Source organism: Bos grunniens, chromosome 8 (genome assembly GCF_055505025.1).
Source record: "Bos grunniens cultivar Pamir isolate PY7600 chromosome 8, Bosgru_T2T1.0, whole genome shotgun sequence".
Classification (NCBI taxonomy): Eukaryota; Metazoa; Chordata; class Mammalia; order Artiodactyla; family Bovidae; genus Bos; species Bos grunniens.
In genome coordinates, this window is record NC_141172.1 from 21,480,299 (window position 1) to 21,501,523 (window position 21,225).

Sequence of the window (21,225 nt, forward strand, 5' to 3'; positions counted from 1 at the left end):
CCTGGAGAAGGGAAAGGCTACCCACTTCAGTTCTGGCCTGGAGAATTCCATGGACTGTATAGTCCATGGGGTCGCAAAGAGTCAGACACGACTGAACGACTTTCACTCACTCCACAACAATTCTGAATCTGAAAACATACCACAACATGCTGTGATTTCCAGCCGTCAATCGCGGCATAAAAGGGCATCGGTGGAACCGCTCTGGCTAAAATCTTCTCCCAGGAAGGGGAGGATGGACACAATGGTAGCTTATCTAGAATTTGGAGGTGCAGAAATCAAAGGCTCTGAGCGACGCGGCAAAGATCGCATGGGCAGTGGGGCCCGAAAAGGAAGTTTCCTCTCTGTTCCCGCGGCCCCTATCTCTCCCTGGGCCCCGGCGACGCCTCGCTCCTGTCGCGGCTCCTGCCCACGGCGACCCGCGAGTTCTCCCCGTGGATCTGAAGCCCCAGCTGGCAGCGCTGTACCTGGAGGCGGGTCCCGCTGGGTGGGCGGTGCCGGTCAGTCAGTTACTGAGAGATCGGCCGCCCCCTCCCGGCCGCTGGGGCGCAGCAAAAGGAGTTTGGAGGGCTCCCGAGCTCAGTGCAGGACCTGAACTGTTTCACAGAGGCCCAGGTGAAGTTCTGAATTTCTGGACTCTGGTCTCCCTGCTGATGGCAATGGGGAGGCTCTGCTCCATCCCTCACATTTCACCGGTTAGCTTAGGTCGTCTTCTATTCTTTTTATCATTTCCCAAATTCATATAATTTGGAAGCAAAAGTTTGTTGCTGAACCACGAAAGACACCAGGATTCTTGGTCTCCAGAGAAGAAGAATTCAATCCAGGGCCCGTGACGAGGCTTGATCGCTGAGAACTTTTGTGTAATAAAGTTTTATTAAAGTATAAAAGAGATAGAGAAAGCTTTTGACATTGACATCAGAAGGGGGCAGAAAGAGTGCCCTGTGCTAGTCTTCAGCCAGATGTTATATAGCTACTGCTGCTGCTGCTGCTAAGTCGCTTCAGTCGTGTCTGACTCTGTGCGACCCCATAGACGGCAGCCCACCTGGTTCCCCATCCCTGGGTTTCTCCAGGCAAGAACACTGGAGTGGGGTGCCATCGCAGTCTGCTAATTAGACAAAGGAAATATCTCAAAACTCAGAGAATGGCACCAGGCCCCTCAACCACAACATGCATGAGATAACATTGGCATCAGGTGAGTCATCCCTGGCCATAACACGATTGACATGAATCTTGAAGAAAGGCAGATTTCCAAACAAATATACAGTATCATTAACACAGATTAGGAGAACACTGTATGAGTGTAACATACTGGTTTGTCAAGTCGGTTCTGAGCCTTTAGGTGGAACTGACTTGAACACAGAGTCTAGGGTAAATACACAGTACATTATCAGCTTAAGACAAACATTTCCATTAGAAAAATGCATTGGTTAGCTCAAGGTTTGGGAAAAGTTCAGTTCAGGTGGAACCAGGTGTCATTATGGCAACACAGAAGTTTAAGAGAAACCTCTTTCTAAATGTGTATGGAGAAGGGGAACAAATCTAAGACTAGTTTGTTTCCTCCTGCTGCTGAAGAGAGAGAAAGAAAGTGTCTGACACTTGCAACCTGTTTCCTCTGTTTGGAAACCCCTGGCCTTCCTGTCTGTTACCCTCTCAAAAGCATTAAGTAGTTTTTTTACTTACATTCACAAAGCCATCAGCTTGGTGTTTTCTACAGAGGATTCACTGAAATGTTTGTAATCCAATCTCCTGCTGGGGTCACAACTCATAAGGATTTTGTCCATCATGTATCCCCAATTTATGCTGAGGATTCATTGAACAATCTATATGAATCATCTTGGACAGTTAAATATGATTATTTTGTAATTATTAGAATTATTAATTTTGTCAATCACATTTAGACTTTCAGTAATAACTACCAGTTGATAATTTCATTTTGCTTATTATACAAAATAATCAGACATGTTGTAAATCGATCAGCTTATCTAGAATTGGAGGTAGATGTGAACTGATGGAAACAAGAGGTGTGTAGCATCGAGGTATGAAACAACAAGGGTGCATCTCGTGTTAGAAATAAAACAGGAAACTAAGTGAGGGCTCAGCACACGCAGTGTGCGCAGGTGTGACGGTCTACATAAGCAGTTTGGAATCTGACATACTAGGTTTTGAAAACTTGCCATTTCATTATTAGATTGTTTTATTCAAATAAAGTCTTAGCAGGAGGCTCTTCGAAACAAAAATATTAACTCGGTTTCAACTACGTTGGAAGGATTGCGTGAGTCCCTCACAAAGGCTAAGGAGTTTGTAGTTGTTGTCACTGTCATTTTTGATAAACACATAGTCTGTGGAATTTGTCTGGCAGGTCCTTGGTAATCATGTCCACGGTAGTCTTGTAACATTTAATTAGTAATCAACTCAGGATGGATGTGCCATAAAAAGTGAGGGCAGCATCAGGGAATGTGTTCTTACTCCTCAATAATATCAAGAATGAAATAGATTCTAATGAATCCTTGCCATAAACACAATACCTTGGTATCTTCTTACTACTGTGTTACGGACTGAATGTGTGTGTGTTCCCCAAATTCATACATTGAAACCCTACCCCTGGACTTCCTTGATGCTCCAGGGGCCAGGACTCCATGCTCCCAAAGCAGGGAGCCTGAGCTGGATCTCTGGTCAGGAAACTAGGTTCTGCATGGCAAGCAAGACTTCCCGTGGCTTAAGTAAAGATCCTGCACGAAGCAACCAAGATCCAAGATCCAGCATACATCGACTAAGACATGCCTCAGCCAAATAAACACATGAAATAAATATTTTAAAAATTCTTTAAAAGCCCACAGAAACCCAACCCATCAATGTGATAGTATCAAGAGCTGGAATATTAGGGAGATCATTAGGGTTAGTAATCAATAAAATTCAGTTATTATTTTTAATGTCATAACTACTGTTAGTTAGACTAAGATCGGGATCTTTTGGAATCATTTAATTCCCTTTCATTCTAGTTGTTTCAAAGCATATTCTCTTTGCCCAAGTGGATTTATCACCTACGCAGATGCTCAGCGAGGCTGGTCTCATAACCCTGCCAGAGAGGATTAGTGTTTGAGCAACTGGGGCTCTGATTGCCTGTCTCTTGTGACCTGGTGAGTGTGACTTCTTCCTTCTCGCTTATGCTGACCACATGCTGATTAAAGAAAAGAAAAATTAGGAGGCTGGTCTTACAAAGCTGACGACAGTCAACAGATCAAGGACTTGTCCTTCTTGTAGCGACTGTAAGAAGCAGCCCTGTCCCAGCTTTTCTGTTGTTCATATTGTCATCGTTTCCTCTGCCTCAGACTTGTCCCCAGCTGTGCTGCACTGCAGTTTGCTAACTCAGAATACGTCACTGGGTCAGGGGAAAACCACTTCCCTTCTTTCATATTGATGACATTGAGACTTACTCTTGTTTTCTTGTTGCCCACAAAAAAACTGTGCAATTTTACTTTCTAGAAAAGTTGCAAAGAGAAACAAAAAAATCTAACGTCTTGAAAGTGATAGAGATGCAGCCCCTCTGGCTTTCTTTACTTCACTTTGTTGTTCTCACATCATCATGAATTGCAGCCACAACAGGAACAATGAGACAAATCTTGTCCAATAAGTCAGTCACTTCAGTTCAGTTCAGTCACTTAGTCATGTCCGACTCTTTGCAGCCCCATGAACTGCAGCACACCAGGCCTCCCTGTCCATCGCCAACTCCCAGGTGCTGCTAAGTCACTTCAGTCATGTCCAACTCTGTGCGACCCCATAGATGGCAGCCAGCCCACCAGGCTCGCCTGTCCGTGGGATTCTCCAGGCAAGAACACTGGAGTGCGTTGCCATTTCCTTCTCCAATGCATGAAAGTGAAATGTGAAAGTGAAGTCACTCAGTTGTATCTGGCCCTCAGCAACCCCATGGCCTGCAGCCTTCCAGGCTCTGCCATCCATGGGATTTTCCAGACAAGAGTACTGGAGTGGGTGCCATTGCCTTCTCCTGCCAACTCCCAGAGCCTACCCAAAAGAAGTCACTAAGTGAATATAAAAAGTTTAAATGAAAGATTACACTCAAGAAAAGAAGACTATTTCTCCTGATCTAGTAGGCTGGGTCTCACTGCCCTGCATTCTCAGAGGAACAGAGATGCCTGGTGGAATCAACTGCCTGAATGAACAACTGTAACTCACTAGATTCTGTGACATAAGCTTCCAGTAAGAGACAACACCAATACTGAATCTCCATCCTCCAGCTCAGAAAGTTTGAGCAGAACAAGTGTCAAACAGTTTAAGTAAAAGAGTTGAATAATAAAAACTATACTTAGCAGGGTAGATATTATTTATCTACTAAAAGCAAAATAACTGCAGTTGGAAATTCCTTTACCAACTTGCACAAACGCACTTTTGCTCTCAAGGACTGAGCTTTGCTGACACTTTGGACACCTGGGGAAACAGGTCAGAGAAGAGGAGGTCACCACTGAGAACTAGGGTCCTTCACACAAACACTGCAGGTGAGAGGTGATGGTTCAGGAAGACGATTTATTTTCACAAGTAAATGAGCCCTCCACAGAAAGGAGATCTTTGAGTCCTCAGGATGTGGTGAGCCTGCCCTAAGGGAGGGAGCCCAGCAGGTGAGCAAGGGACTCTGTCACTCCAGAGGACAGGGGGTGGCTCCATGTGATCTCTCCCGTGTGAGTGAGGTGCTGCTGGGGAAATACAATTATCCTGGAATTAGAGTCTCCCCACCCATATCATCTGAGAAGAACCAGAATTCTTGGTAGGGGAAGGGCCGGGCCACCAAAGGACAATAGGTCTCCAGTATGAAAATGGTGGAAAGAAAGCGTGATGTCTGTAATAGTCCTGACTTCGTGGTTCCCTGAAGCACAACCACGTGGACCTGCAGGAACGTGTTCTAGAAGGAAAAGAAACATGGGAGGAGCTCATGGACTCACAATAATCAGCCTCTTCTCTAAATCAAACACTCAAGAAAACCCATCCTTTGTTTCAAACAGTTTCTTTGCTAGAGTGACCTGGTAAATGCCTGATAAACACAGAGCCTGCCTTCCTAAGTAAAGTAAGAAATAGAAATTGAGCCTAGGATCAGGGCCAAAAATGTGTTTATGGAACAGAAAAGAGCCACATTTACACATGAAAGAGAAAGAGTGATAATGTTTGTACTTAGAAACCTACATCATTTCTGATGTAAGACAAAGAAAGGCCTTTCTCATTTGATTGATAAATATCCATTTGGATGGGTACATTTGAAGTTATTGGGAAATAGATAAAATTAAGAGTTTAGACTGATGACAATTTCTTTGACCATATTCAGAATAAATAAATGAAAATCAAAAAAGGAAGTAAAAGTGTATAGAAATGACTAGAAAATGAAAATTACCATGTTCCCTATTTAATGGCCTTGCTTATAAAGAGTGGCATCAGAGAACCTACCTCAAGGTTCCATCAGACGCCACCTCAGCCAGCCCAGCGGCAGCCTCATCTTCACCATGGCCTTCGTGCTCTCTCTACTGATGACCCTGGTGCTGGTCAGCTACGGCCCGGGAGGATCCCTGGGCTGTGACCTGTCTCAGAACCACGTGCTGGTTGGCAGGCAGAACCTCAGGCTCCTGGGCCAAATGAGGAGACTCTCCCCTCGCTTCTGTCTGCAGGACAGAAAAGACTTCGCTTTCCCCCAGGAGATGGTGGAGGGTGGCCAGCTCCACGAGGCCCAGGCCTTCTCTGTGCTCCATGAGATGCTCCAGCAGAGCTTCAACCTCTTCCACACAGAGCGCTCCTCTGCTGCCTGGGACACCACCCTCCTGGAGCAGCTCCTCACTGGACTCCATCAGCAGCTGGATGACCTGGACGCCTGCCTGGGCACAGTGACGGGAGAGGAAGACTCTGCCCTGGGAAGGACGGGCCCCACACTGGCCGTGAAGAGGTACTTCCAGGGCATCCATGTCTACCTGAAAGAGAAGGAATACAGCGACTGTGCCTGGGAAATCATCAGAGTGGAAATCATGAGATCCTTGTCTTCATCAACCAGCTTGCAAGAAAGGTTAAGAATGATGGATGGAGACCTGAACTCACCTTGACATGACTCTCACTGACTAAGATGCCCCATCATCTTTGCACACTCATCTTCGGCCATTTCAGAAGACTCTGATTTCTGCTTTAGCCACAAAATTTATTGAATTATTTCATCCAGTACTTTGTCAGTAGTAAATGAATATATATAAATTTTTTTGACTGCAGGTGCATCAGTCCCGAAGTGAAGACTGCCCTTATTTTATTGTTTGTTTGCTTATTTATTTTGTTATATTTATTCTTTTATCTCCTCATATTTATTTTTCCATATAAAATATTTTTGTTTACATTGTATTAAAATTTAACAAATACATTCACATTTTTATTTCATTATATTTGTAATTTGTTTTATTTATTAAATACTATCAAGGTGAACTTCTTGAATTTTTTACCATTTTATGTTTAGTTGCCAGGTAAAGTCCAACTCTTTTGTGACCCCATAGACTGTAGCCCACCAGGCTCCTCTGTCCATGGGATGATCCAGGCAAGACTACTGGAGTATGTTGCCATTTACAGGGGATCTTCCCAACCAAGGATGGAATCTGGAATCTGCATTTTAGGCAGATTCCTTACCATCTGAGCCACAAGGGAAGACCCTTGGTTGAAAGAAATGAGAGAAAAAGGGATTTTGTAAACTGAAATTAATAATTTACGATAGGTACTCGGTCATCAGTTCAGTTCAGTTCAGTCCCTCAGACGTTTCCAACTCTTTGCGACCCCACGAACTGCAGAACGCCAGGCCTCCCTGTCCATCACCAACTCCCAGAGTCCACCCAAACTAATGTCCATTGAGTTGGTGATGCCATTCAGCCATCTCATCCTCTGTCGTCTCCTTCTCCTACTGCCCTCAATCTTTCCCAGCATCAGGGTCTTTTAAAATGAGTCAGCTTTTCCCGTCAGGTAGCCGAAATATTGGAATTTCAGCTTTAGCATCAGTCCCTTCAATGAACACCCAGGACTGATCTCCTTTAGGATGGACTGGTTGGATCTCCCTGTAGTCCAAGGGACTCTCAAGAGTTTTCTCCAACACCACAATTCAAAAGCATCAATTCTTCGGCACTCAGCTTTCTTTAAAGTCTCACATCTATACATGACCACTGGAAAAACCATAGTCTTGTCTAGATGGACCTCTGTTGACAAAGTAACGTCTCTACTTTTTAATATGCTGTCTAGGTTCGTCATAACTTTCCTTCAAAGGAGTATGCTTCTTTCAATTTCATGGCTGCAATCACCATCTGTCGTGATTTTGGAGCCCAGAAAAATAAAGTCAGCCACTGTTTCCCCATCTATTTGCCATCAAGTGATGGGAACAGATGCCATGATCTGAGTTTTCTGAATGTTGATCTTTAAGCCACCTTTTTCACTCTCCTCTTTCACTTTCATCAAGAGACTCTTTAGTTCTTCTTCACTTTCTGCCATAAGGGTGGTGTCATCTGCATATCTGAGGGCATTGATATTTCTCCCCACAATCTTGATTCCAGCTTGTGCTTCCTCCAGCCCAGCGTTTCTCATGATGTACTCTGCATATAAGTTAAATAAACAGGGTGACAATATACAGCCTTGACAGACTCCTTTTCCTCTTTGGAACCATTCTGTTGTTCCATGTCCAGTTGTAACTGTTGCTTCCTGACCTGCATACAGATGTCTCAAAGGCAGGTAGGTGGTCTGGTATGCCCATCTCTTGAAGAATTTTCCACAGTTTATTGTGATCCACACAGAAAAAGGCTTTGGCATAGTCAATAAAGCAGAAATAGATGTTTTTCTGGAACTCTCTTCTTTTTCGATGATCTAGCAGATGTTGGCAATTTGATCTCTGGTTCCTCTACCTTTTCTAAAACCATCTTGAACATCAGGAAGTTCACAGTTCACATATTGCTGAAGCCTGGCTTGGAGAATTTTGAGCATCACTTCACTAGCCTGTGAGGTGAGTGCAATTGTGAGGTAGTTTTAGCATTCTTTGGCATTGTTAGTCAAATACAGCATTCATGCAATGAAGTGAGATAAACTGGGAAGCAATTTTGCAAACATTACTGATGATTTTGTTTCCACTGAAGCCAAGAACTTAAAATTTTGTTTGGTCTTAGAGAAAATATCTTAACTTGATATTTAAGACTTATAAGGTTTAAGTTATTTATATTTACTATGCCAAAGCTTTTGACTGTGTGGATCACAATAAACTGTGGAAAATTCTGAAAGAGATGGGAATACCAGACCACCTGATTTGCCTCTTGAGAAATTTGTATGCAGGTCAGGAAGCAACAGTTAGAACTGGACATGGAAAAACAGACTGGTTCCAAAGAGGAAAAGGAGGATGTCAAGGCTGTATATTGTCACCCTGTATATTTAACTTATATGCAGAGTACATCATGAGAAACACTGGACTGGATGAAACACAAACTGGAATCAAGTTTGCCGGGAGAAATATCAATAACCTCAGATATGCAGATGACACCACCCTTATGGCAGAAAGTGAAGAGGAACTCAAAAGCCTCTTGATGAAAGTGAAAGTGGAGAGTGAAAAAGTTGGCTTAAAGCTCAACATTCAGAAAACGAAGATCATGGCATCCGGTCCCACCACTTCATGGGAAATAGATGGGGAAACAGTGGATACAGTGTCAGACTTTATTTTTTGGGCTCCAAAATCACGACAGATGGTGATTGCAGCCATGAAGTTAAAAGACTCCTTGGAAGGAAAGTTATGACCAACCTAGATAGCATATTCAAAAGCAGAGACATTACTTTGCCAACAAAGGTCTGTCTAGTCAAGGCTATGGTTTTTCCTGTGGTCATGTATGGATGTGAGAGTTGGACTGTGAAGAAGGCTGAGCACCGAAGAATTGATGCTTTTGAACTGTGGTGTTGGAGAAGACTCTTGAGAGTCCCTTGGACTGCAAGGAGATCCAACCAGTCCATCCTAAAGGAGATCAGCCCTGGGATTTCTTTGGAAGGAATGATGCTAAAGCTGAAACTCCAGTACTTTGGCCACCTCATGCGAAGAGTTGACTCATTGGAAAAGCCTCTGATGCTGGGAGGGATTGGGGGCAGGAGGAGAAGGGACGACAGAGGATGAGATGGCTGGATGGCATTGCTGACTCGATGGACCTGAGTCTGAGTGAACTCCGGGAGTTGGTGATGGACAGGGAGGCCTGGCCTGCTGTGATTCATGGGGTCGCAAAGAGTTGGACACGACTGAGGGACTGATCTGATCTGATCTGATAAATTATAAGAATCCACCTGCAATGCAGGGGTCCATGCGTCAATGACTGGGTCAGGAAGATTCCCTTGGAGAAGGAATAGACTACCCACTCCAATATTCTTGGGCTTCCCAAATGGCTCATCTGGTAAAGAATCTGCCTGCAGTGTGGGAGACCTGGGTTTGATCCCTGGGTTGAGAAGTTCCCCTGGAGAAGGGAATGTCTACCCACTCTAGTATTGTGGCCTGGAGAATTCCATGGACTGTATAATCCATGGGGTGACAAAGAGACATGACTGAATGAATTTCACTATAAATTTTGAAATATTTTTTAACCAGTTAACATTGCAAGAGAAATTAACCTTTTATATTAATATTAAATGAAATAATTTTCAGTCTCAGTCTTGTCCCCAAGTCTTCCCACTGGAGGGTCCGAGTATCTCGTAGATACCTGTCCAGACTTCAGGTGCCTTTCCCTTTGCCCTGAAACCCTGAAAGAATTAGTCTTTCTCCCCAGAAACAATCCTGAATTTGAAAATACTTCACAACTTGCTCTGATTTCCAGCGATCAATCGCAGCATAAATGGCCCAGTGTAAATAGATCTGGCCGAAATCTCCTCCTAGGAAGGGCAGGGAGGACATGGGGGCAGGTGCAGAAATCTAAGGATCTGAGCAAAGTAGCATTAAAGCTCCCCTGGGCAGTGGGACCCAAAAGGAAGTTTCCTCACTGCTCCCTGGGCCCCTCAGGCTCCCTGGGCTGTGGCGGCGCCTCACAGGGATTAAGGCTCTTCTCCACGGGGAGTCCTCGGTTCTCCCCTGGATCCTGGGTGGGAGTTCGTGGTGCTGGACCTGGAGGCGTGTCCTGTCCATTACTGAGAGTTCAGGTGTACAACCCAGCCGCTGGGGCGCAGCGAAGGGAGCTTGGAGGACTTAGCTTAGTGCAGGACCTGAGCTGTTTCACTGAGACCCAGGTGAAGTGCCGAATTTCTGAAACTCTGGTCTCCCTGCTGATGGCAACGGGGATGCTCTGCTCCATCCCTAACATTTCACCTGTTAGCATATCTCGTCTTCTATTCTTCCAGTCCTTTCCCATATTCATGTAATTTGGTAGCATTAAGTATTTTTAACCTAAATCCACAAGAACCCTGTCAGCTTGGTGTTTTCTACAGTTGTTCTCATTGTTTAGTCGCTAAGTCTTATTCGATTCTTTGTGACCCCATAAACTGTAGCCTCCCAGGGTTCTCTGTATGGGATTTCCCAGACAATACTGGAGTATGTTGCCATTTCCTCCTCCAGAGGACTTTCCCAATCCAGGATCTAACACCCTTCTCCTGCATGGACACGTGGATTCTTTAATCCACTGAAAGATTCTCTCCCACCAGGGAAGCCTGTTTCCTACAGAGATTCACTGAAATGTTTGTAATCCAATCTCTTGCAATGGCTATAATTCTCAAGGGCCTTATCTATCATACATCTCAAGTTTATGGTGACGGTTAATTGAGCAATCTATATGAATCATCTTGGACAGTTAAATATGATATTTTACAATTATTAGAATCATTAATTTTGTCAATCACATTTAGACTCTCAGAAAGAATTAACAGTTGATAATTTCATTTTGCTTATTACATAAAATAATCAGAATACTTTGTCAATTGCTCAATTCATCTAGAAATTTGTGGTAGATGATAAACTAATCAAAATATAGAGTAGTGTAACAGCAAGGTATGGAAAACAAAGGCACAATGTGTGTTAGTGAAATAGGAAAATAAGCGATGGTTCAATACGTACAATTTGCACAGTGTTTATGGTATGGATAGGGAGGTGGAGTTTGGAATGTGACATAATAGGTTTTGAAACCTGGACTTGCCATTTTCTTATTAGATTGTTTTTTCAAATAAAGTCTTAGCAGGTGGCTCCTGGAAATGAGAATATTTACAACTCAGGTTCAACTGTGTTGGAAGGATTAAGTGTCCCTTTTAAGAGTTAAGGAATTTATAGTTGCTGTTAACATCATTTTTTAAGATTGAAAGTCTGTGGAATTTGTTTGGCAAGTTCTTGGTAATCATGTTCACAGTAGCATTGTAACATTTAGTAAGTAATATATTCAGGATGAATGAGCCATAATAAAGGATGACAGAATCAAGGAATGTTTTCAGTTCAGTTCAATCACTCAGTCGTGTCGACTTTTTGTGACCCCATGAATCGCAGCATGCCAGGCCTCCCTGTCCATCACCAACTCCCAGAGTTCACCCAAACTCATGTGCATCGAGTTAGTGATGCCATTCAGCCATCTCATCCTCTGTCATCCCCTTCTTCTCCTGCCCCTAATCCCTCCCAGCATTAGGGTCTTTTCCAAAGAGTAAACTCTTCACATGAGGTGGCCAAAGTATTGGAGTTTCAGCCTCAGCATCAGTCCTTCCAATGAACACCCAGGACTGGTCTCCTTTAGGATGGACTGGTTGGATCTTCTTGAAGTCCAAGAGACTCCCAAGAGTATTCTCCAGCAGCACAGTTCAAAAGCATCAATTCTTCCGTGCTTAGCTTTCTTCACAGTCCAACTCTCACATCCATACATGACCACTGGAAAAACCATAGCCTTGACTAGACAGACCTTTGTTGGCAAAGTAATGTCTCTGCTTTTTAATATGCTATCTATCGGTCATAACTTTGCTTCCTCAAATAAATATCAAGAATGAAATATATTCTAATGAATCTGCAATAAACACAATGCCTCAGTGTCTTCTTGTTACCATGTTACAGGTTGAATGTGTGTGTGTTCCCCCACCATGTGATCATATCAGGAGTTGGGATATTAGAGAAATCATTAGGGTTAGAGGAGGTTAGGAGGGGATTCCTCATGCACAGCATTACTGTCTTCATGAGGCTCACAAGACACTTTGCTTCGTCTCTGCTCTCCATGTGAGGACATAGAGAGACGCTGGTGGTCTGCAACCCCGAAGAGGGTTCTCACCAGAACTCCACCCTGCTGGCACCCTGAGCTCACACTTGCAGCCCCCAGGATGGTGACAAATAAACTTCTGCTACTGATGAGCCACCAGACTCTGGGACCTTGTTAGAGCAGCCTGAACCAAGACCCAGGGCATGGCACATTTAGCGCCTGCAGTCCACTAGTTGAGGTTGTATGTAAATATTCATGTTCAAAGCATACATGACAGAGAAGACATTGTCATGTGTAATTGTTCTCAGTCCCCTTCTTCAGAAAGAAAACTGATAATCCGCACTCACAAGTAAAAACCATAGAGTCTGAATCAGAGAGAGGAATGATGGCCCATCTAAAGGACATTAAGAGTACTGATGAAAGAAAGGAAACAGCAAGAAAAATGAGGCAACAGGGAAGAATGCTCTGCCTTCTGGTTCTTGCTGAGGGATAATGGGAAAAATATACCTAAAATAATTTTTATTTTAATATATTTTGAAAAACACTTGGATATTTTAAACATCATTTAACTGTTTAGCCAATACTGTTCCCCATCCATCACTTGACCCAAATATTTGCATCAACCATTTCTTTAATCAGTAACCAGTCAGAGAGGGGGCAGTGAAATTAACCAATTAGCTTAACTTCATGTTTTGGTGAAAGTCAATAAATTTCAGTATCTTGAGAATTAAAATATTTCCCCTTAATTCCTGAGTTTTCCTGCCAACTTGTTCAAGAAGAAATCTGTTGGTTTGATGTTCTAAATTATTTTTATTTCCTTATTACCCATGAATATAGGCCAGGGAATATTGTTTTTAATTTAATCTGTACAAGGACAAATATTCTTCAGTTCAGTTCAGTCACTCAGTTGTGTCCGACTCTTTGCGACCCCATGAATTGCAGCATGCCAGGCCTCCCCAAACTCTAGGGAAGGCTCAGAAAATGCAAGGTTCCGAGCTCCCAACCAGAGAACACTGTCGCTGGCAGGGCTACAAGGCTCCCTCTTCAGCTCTCAGCACTGTGAAAACAAAAGGTTTTCCCCCCAGTAATAAATCAGTATCAAAAGACTCACTGAGGATGCTGTGCCCTGACGGTCTACAAGCCCAGAGCTGCAAACTTTCCAAAGTGGGCATCCCAAAGGAACCCGAGAAAAAGAGCTCTTTGGCCCTCCTACAGCTGCCTGTAGAAGCACACTGTCCAGGGCTCAAGGGAAAGATATTTTATTGCTATTTTTGAGTTGCTAAATCCTGTGCTCAATCCTGTCTGACTCTTCGATCTTCTGGATTGCAGCACACCAGGGTTCCCTGTCCTTCTCTATCTCCTGGAGTTTGCTCAAATTCATATCCACTGAGTTGGTAATGCCATGCAAGCATTTCCTCCTCTTGCCCTCAATCTTTCCCAGCATCAGGATCTTTTCCAATGAGGTGGCTCTGCACATCAGATGGCCAAACTACAGGGCTTCCCTGGTAGCTCAGATGGTAAAGACTGTACCTGCAGTGCGGGAGAGCCAAGATTGACCCTGGGTTGGGAAGATCCCTGGAGAAGGGAATGGCAACCTACTCCAGTATTCTTGCCTAGAGAATTCCATGGACAAAACAGCAACTGGCTGGCTACAGTCCCTGGGGTCACAAAGGGCAGACACGACGAAGCAACTAACTTTTACTTACTTCTTGGAGCTTCAGCTTCATTAGCAATCCTTCCAGTGATGTTCAGGGTGGATTTCTTGACTGGTTTGATCTCCTTGCTGTCCAAGGGACTCTCAAGTCTTCTCCAGCACCATAATTCAAAAGGATCGATTCTACTGCACTCAACCTTCCTTATGGTCCAACTCTCACATCCATACAAGACTATTGGAAACACCATCATATCAGATCAGTCTCTCAGTCGTGTCCAACTCTTTGCAACCCCATGAATCGCAGCACGCCAGGCATCCTTGTCCACCAAATCCCGGAGTTCACTGAGACTCATGTCCATCGAGTCATCAATGCCATCCAGCCATCTCATCCTCTGTCGTCCCCTTCTCCTCTTGCCCTCAATCTCTCCCAGCATCAGAGTCTTTTCCAATGAGTCAACTCTTCCATGAGGTGGCCAAAGTACTGGAGCCTCAGCTTTAGCATCATTCCTTCCAAAGAAATCCCAGGGAGGATCTCCTTTAGAATGGACTGGTTGGATCTCCTTGCAGTCCAAGGGACTCTCAAGAGTCTTCTCCAACAGCACAGTTCAAAAGCATCAATTCTTCGGTGCTCAGCCTCCTTCACAGTCCAACTCTCACGTCCATACATGACCACAGGAAAAACCATAGGCTTGACTAGACGGACCTTTGTTGGCAAAGTAATGTCTCTGCTTTTGAATATGGTATCTAGGTTGGTCATAACTTTCCTTCCAAGGAGTAAGGGTCTTTTAATTTCATGGCTGCAATCACTATCTGTCGTGATTTTGGAGCCCAGAAAAATAAAGTCTGACACTGTTTCCACTGTTTCCCCATCTATTTCCCATGAAGTGATGGGACCAGATGCCATGATCTTCGTTTTCTGAATGTTGAGCTTTAAGCCAACTTTTTCACTCTCCTCTTTCACTTTCATCAAGATGCTTTTTAGTTCCTCTTCACTCTGCCATAAGGGTGGTGTCATCTGCATACCTGAGGCTATTGATATTTCTCCCGGCAATCTTGATTCCAGCTTGTGCTTCTTCCAGTCCAGCGTTTCTCATGATGTACTCTGCATAGAAGTTTAATAAGCATGGTGACAATATACAGCCCTGATGTACTCCTTTACCTATTTGGAACCAGTCTGTTGTTCCATGTCCAGCTCTAACTGTTGCTTCCTGACTTGCATACAAATTTCTCAAGAGGCAGGTCAGGTGGTCTGGTATTCCCATCTCTTTCAGAATTTTCCACAGTTTATTGTTATCCACACAGTCAAAGGCTTTGGCATAGTCAATAAAGCAGAAATAGATGTTTTTCTGGAACTCTCTTGCTTTTTCCATGATCCAACGGATGTTGGCAATTTGGTCTCTGGTTCCTCTGCCTTTTCTAAAACCAGCTTGAACATCTGGAAGTTCATGGTTCACATATTGCTGAAGCCTGGCTTGGAGAATTTTGAGCATTACTTTACTAGTGTGTGAGATGAGTGCAATTGTGTGGTAGTTTGAGCATTCTTTGGCATTGCCTTTCTTTGGGATTGGAATGAAAACTGACCTTTTCCAGTCCTGTGGCCACTGCTGAGTTTTCCAAATTTGCTGGCATATTGAGTGCAGCACTTTCACAGCATCAACTTTCAGGATTTGAAATAGCTCAACTGGAATTCCATCACCTCCACTAGCTTTGTTCTTAATGATGCTTTCTAAGGCCCACTTGACTTCACATTCCAGGATTTCTGGCTCTAGGTCAGTGATCACACCATCATGATTATCTGGGTCGTGAAGATCTTTTTTGTACAGTTCTTCTGTGTATTCTTGCCACCTCTTCTTAATATCTTCTGCTTCTGTTAAGTCCATACCATTTCTGTCCTTTATCGAGCCCATCTTTGCATGAAATGTTCCTTTGGTATCTCTGATTTTCTTAAAGAGATCCCTAGTCTTTCCCATTCTGTTGTTTTCCTCTATTTCTTTGCATTGATCGCTGAAGAAGGCTTTCTTATCTCTTCTTGCTATTCTTTGGAACTCTGCATTCAGATGCTTAAATCTTTCCTTTTCTCCCTTGCTTTTTGCTTCTCTTCTTTTCACAGCTATTTGTAAGGCCTCTCCAGACAGCCATTTTCCTTTTTTGCATTTCTTTTCCATGGGGATGGTCTTGATCCCTGTCTCCTGTACAATGTCACGAACCTCATTCCATAGTTCATCAGGCACTCTATCTATCAGATCTAGGCCCTTAAATCTATTTCTCACTTCCACTGTATAATCATAAGGGATTTTATTTAGGTCATACCTGAATGGTCTAGTGGTTTTCCCTACTTTCTTCAATTTAAGTCTGAATTTGGCAATAAGGAGCTCATGGTCTGAGCCACCGTCAGCTCCTGGTCTTGTTTTTGTTGACTGTATAGAGCTTCTCCATCTTTGGCTGCAAAGAATATAATCAATCTCATTTCAGTGTTGACCATCTGGTGATGTCCATGTATATAGTCTTCTCTTGTGTTGTTGGAAGAGGGTGTTTGCTATGACCAGTGCATTTTCTTGGCAAAACTCTATTAGTCTTTGCCCTGCTTCATTCCGTATTCCAAGGCCAAATTTGCTTGTTACTCCAGGTGTTTCTTGACTTCCTACTTTTGCATTCCAGTCCTCTATAATGAAAAGGACATATTTTTTGGGTGTTAGTTGTAAAAGATCTTGTAGGTCTTCATAGAACCATTCAACTTCAGCTTCTTCAGCATTACTGATTGGGGCATAGACTTGGATTACTGTGATATTGAATGGTTTGCCTTGGAAACGAACAGAATGTGGTCCACTGGAGAAGGGAATGGCAAACCGCTTCAGGATTCTTGCCTTGAGAACCCCATGAAGAGTATGAAAAGGCAAAATGATAGGATACTGAAAGAGAAACTCCCCAGGTCAGTAGGTACCCAATATGCTACTGGAGATCAGTGGAGAAATAACTCCAGAAAGAATGAAGGGATGGAGCCAAAGCAAAAACAATACCCAGCTGTGGATGTGACTGGTGATACAAGGTCCGATGCTGTAAAGAGCAATATTGCATAGGAACCTGGAATGTCAGGTCCATGAATCAAGGCAAATTGGAAGTGGTCAAACAAGAGAGGGCAAGAGTGAATGTCGACATTCTAGGAATCAGCGAACTCAAATGGACTGGAATGGGTGAATTTAACTCAGATGACCATTATATCTACTAGTGTGGGCAGGAATCCCTCAGAAGAAATGGAGTGGCCATCATGGTCAACAAAAGAGTACAAAATGCAGTACTTGGATGCAATCTCAAAAATGACAGAATGATCTCTGTTCGTTTCCAAGGAAACACCATAGCTTTGACTATACAGACGTTTGATGTCAAAGTGATGTTTATACTTCTTAACATGCTATCTAGCTCTGTCATAGCTTTGCTTCCAAGGAGCAAGTGTCTTTTAATTTTGTAGCTGCAGTCAACGTCCATAGTGATTTTGGAGACCAAGAAAAGAAAATTTGTCAGTTTCCACTCTTTCCCCATCTATTTGCCATAGATGTCAGAAGCTTAGGTTTTTAAATGTTGAGTGTTATGCCAGATTTTTCAGTCTCCTCTTTCACCCTCATCAAGAGACTCTTTAGTTCCTCTTTGCTTTCCTCCGTTGGATTGGTATCATGGTATTTTATTATTTATTCCTATCAAAGTTGTTAAGAACATCCAAAAGTATGTGAAGAGCTAAACAGAAAGAAATGTTGATAAAATTGAGATGAATATTCAGCAGACAGAGAATTAAAAATTGGTTTCTGATATGAAACAAAGCTAAAAGTGCCTCAAAATAAATATGAGGAAAATAATGTAAGATTTTCAATGATTTTTAGTTTTGAAAAATTTTTAAGTCTATCTATACTGTGGTATTATTATATGTTTTTATATGAATTTCATATGAATATTCAATTTGGTACATTACTATTTATATAAGTAAGTATCTTCCATCAAAAGTCATTCTTCAAACTCATTCATAAAGTTAAATAAAACTCAACAGCTTTTACATTTAATGTACACCTTTCATTTTATGGCACTGTTAACCCTAGGGTGAATACAACAAGGAAGCTTTGCACTTTCCTTTTCTATGTATAAAGATATGCATGGAGTACAAAGATGGATCGACAGCATAAATGTGTTGTCACAATTTCACGGTGGGGGTAATTAGTAAAAAAAAAAAAATTTCAGAAGACTCTGTCAATAGGGGAAGGGGGGTCAATAATGAAAACAACATTTGCAAAATGCTGTCCTAAACCCATTTGGAGAGTGCAAAATGAAAAACAAAAACAAAAGTAGAAAGCAAGAGGGAACTTTGAGAAAATGGAAACCATGGGCTCCTATTTAAGACACAGGCCTGAAGGAAGGTCTTCAGAGAACCTAGAAAGCAGGTTCACAGAGTCACCCACCTCCCCAGGCCACAAGCATCTGCAAGGTCCCCAATGGCCCCAGCCTGGTCCTTACTTCTGGCCCTGCTGCTGCTCAGCTGCAACGCCGTCTGCTCTCTGGGTTGCCACCTGCCTCACACCCACAGCCTGGCCAACAGGAGGGGCCTGATGCTCCTGCGACAACTGAGGAGGGTCTCCCCTTCCTCCTGCCTGCAGGACAGAAATGACTTTGCATTCCCCCAGGAGGTGCTGGGTGGCAGCCAGTTGCAGAAGGCTCAAGCCATCTCTGTGCTCCACGAGGTGACCCAGCACACCTTCCAGCTTTTCAGCACAGAGGGCTCGGCCACCATGTGGGATGAGAGCCTCCTGGACAAGCTCCGCACTGCACTGGATCAGCAGCTCACTGACCTGCAAGCCTGTCTGAGGCAGGAGGAGGAGCTGCAAGGAGCTCCCCTGCTCAAGGAGGACTCCAGCCTGGCTGTGAGGAAATACTTCCACAGACTCACTCTCTATCTGCAAGAGAAGAGACACAGCCCTTGTGCCTGGGAGGTTGTCAGAGCACAAGTCATGAGAGCCTTCTCTTCCTCAACAAACTTGCAGGAGAGTTTCAGGAGAAAGGACTGACACACACCTGGGTCAACATGGAAATGATTCTCATGGACCAACAGACCACACTTCCTCCTGCGCTGCCATGTGGAAGATTCATTTCTGCTGTCATCAGGCACTGAACTGAATCAATTTGTTAAATGATTTCAGGTATATTAAGCGACATCATGATCTACTCTACAGGCACTACTCTGTCCCAGATACTCAAGCTAACCCATCTACTTATTTATCTATTTGGATATTTATTTATCTAATTTAATATTTATTTATCTATATATAAAGAATTAAATTATTTTGTTCATATAATTATGTATGTATACTTAAGGGAAAAATATATTTTGTATTTAGTCAATTTATGAGTTTTCTTCATTCATTAAACCTTACTATAAAAATCTTCCTTTGTTTTTCTTTAAAAAAGAAACATGAAGACTGAATACGCAACTTGATTAAAGAATGCATTTTACAATTCCTTCACCCATGTTTGTGATTTGCACATTACAAGTGTTGGGGATTTTCTCCTCGGGACTTGGAAGCGACGAACCTGAAAGAAGGACAGACAGTCTCTTGCAAGGACTGACAAGTTTATTTCTGCAGTCAAGCCTTTTTATAGAAGTAGGAACAAAGAGCGTAGAGTATACAGCCAGCAGAGCGCGTACGGGGTTAACACCTAATCAGTAAAAATATTTCAAGGACAGCGCGCTGTAAGTGACCCATGAGCTTATCCCATAACCCGTTTTCTCAAGCAACATCCTTAATATTCATTATTAAATCTTGGCGCCAGGCATAACCAAAGGCAGGAGATGTTTTTCTGCCCGGGCACATCAAGCCGGGGTATTTCTGGCCCTTCGCCATTTTCCCAAGGACATCCTCCAACCGGCTATTTTGTCCTGGGCTTCCCAACAACAAGTAAAAATATACTTTCTCTAGCCAGGTAGTGTGTTGCTCTCAGGACCTAGACATGAACATCATTAATCCAATCATTTTTGTAACATTGATTTTTTTTAATGGAAAGTAACCTAAAAACAATAATGAGTTAATTTATAATAAAATTTTAACTATTTTAAAAATAGTATAATTAATAGTAGAAATGACTATCAATTAGCTTGAATGCTACAATGAGAGCGAGAAAAGTGGGATTCCCCCAGTAGAAGGTGGATCAAGCTGTGAGAGGATGTGAAAATAAAAGTTAACTACTTTTCATTTCAGTGCAAATTTCGTTTCAGTGCAAATGTTCAATGGATATTGGAGATGGCAATTTACAAGCAATTTCATAAAGCATAAGGTGTAACAGAAGTACTGACCAAATAGGAGGAGAGTGTAGAATGAGAAAAGGAGTTAAAACTGAGTCCCATGACCTCAGTCTTAAAAGGGAGGGAATGCCACAAAGGAAGCAGAGATGGAATGGCCATGTGTTAACTGCACAAGAGAGAATGGTGAGAAGACAGAGATGCAAAGGCGGCAACCACTTAAGACTCAATGCATTCCTGAACATGTAGATGGAAAGTGCTTCCTACTTGGAAAAGAGATGCCATGGGCCACCTTAATGAGAGCTTGCTTGGTAGAATTAATCAACAGACACCATAGTGGACAAAGTGGAAGGATGGAGAAGAGAAGGTAATAGTAATATGTATAGAAAATGGTTTTGAGATATTTGCTGTCTCATTTGAGGAGAGAATAGGGTGGGACTTAGAGTCGAAGGTGGGTTTTTTTGTTTTTTTCCTGCTCTGCAGTGTTTTCCCTTTTTGGAATATTTTGCTTATGAAGAGATTTCATGCATTTGATGCATTGAAAACACATATCACTGTTAAAGATCTGATTTACTTTAAATCATGAGATTTAGTGACACAGTGATAAAGTATCATTCTTTTGATTGCGTTATAGAGTGTTGAATGTCAGGAAGCTGCTCTGTGGTTGAAAGCATTCACTGCACAGGAAACAGATGGAACTGACCTTAGTAAGAGCTGATGGGGTGGAATTAACCACCAGGAACTATACTGGGTTACGTGGCATTTAATAAGAAACAAAGTCCCAATGTCACTGTTTCCTCTGGGGATTCTCTTTAGTTCTTTCACTCTCACCAGAGTTAGAATAGCATTTGTTTTCCTTTTACCTCAATGCTTCCAACACAGTGACAGCTTTCCAAGAAAGCTGAATGGGGAAGAAAATCAATGATGAATTGAACATTATGGAAAATCATGGTACAGGCCCTTTTATGTTTCCATTTTTACTTTCTTATTAAGCTACAACCTCAAAATGATACAGAAAGTAATTCAGAAGTAGCAAGACAACCCCTGCCCAAAAAAATACTAAATGAAATAGAACATATAAAATTACAAAGACTCTGAAATCAGGAAAGCATGAGGGCTGA

At 42.7% G+C, this 21,225-nt stretch overlaps 2 protein-coding genes across 2 annotated transcripts; both read left to right on the forward strand.

Moving 5' to 3' along the window:
• The first annotated feature begins 1,750 nt into the window (after positions 1-1,750).
• Positions 1,751-6,944, forward strand: LOC147366775 (interferon omega-1-like). The gene has a single exon (XM_086414291.1). The coding sequence runs from the start codon at positions 5,502-5,504 to the stop codon at positions 6,087-6,089; it is 588 nt and encodes a 195-aa protein (XP_086270417.1). The 5' UTR covers positions 1,751-5,501; the 3' UTR covers positions 6,090-6,944.
• Positions 6,945-18,290: 11,346 nt separating this feature from the next.
• LOC147366776 (interferon alpha-C) lies at positions 18,291-18,875 on the forward strand. The gene has a single exon (XM_086414143.1). It carries the CDS (start codon positions 18,306-18,308, stop codon positions 18,873-18,875), a length of 570 nt encoding a protein of 189 aa, XP_086270269.1. The 5' UTR covers positions 18,291-18,305.
• The last annotated feature ends 2,350 nt before the right edge of the window (positions 18,876-21,225 follow it).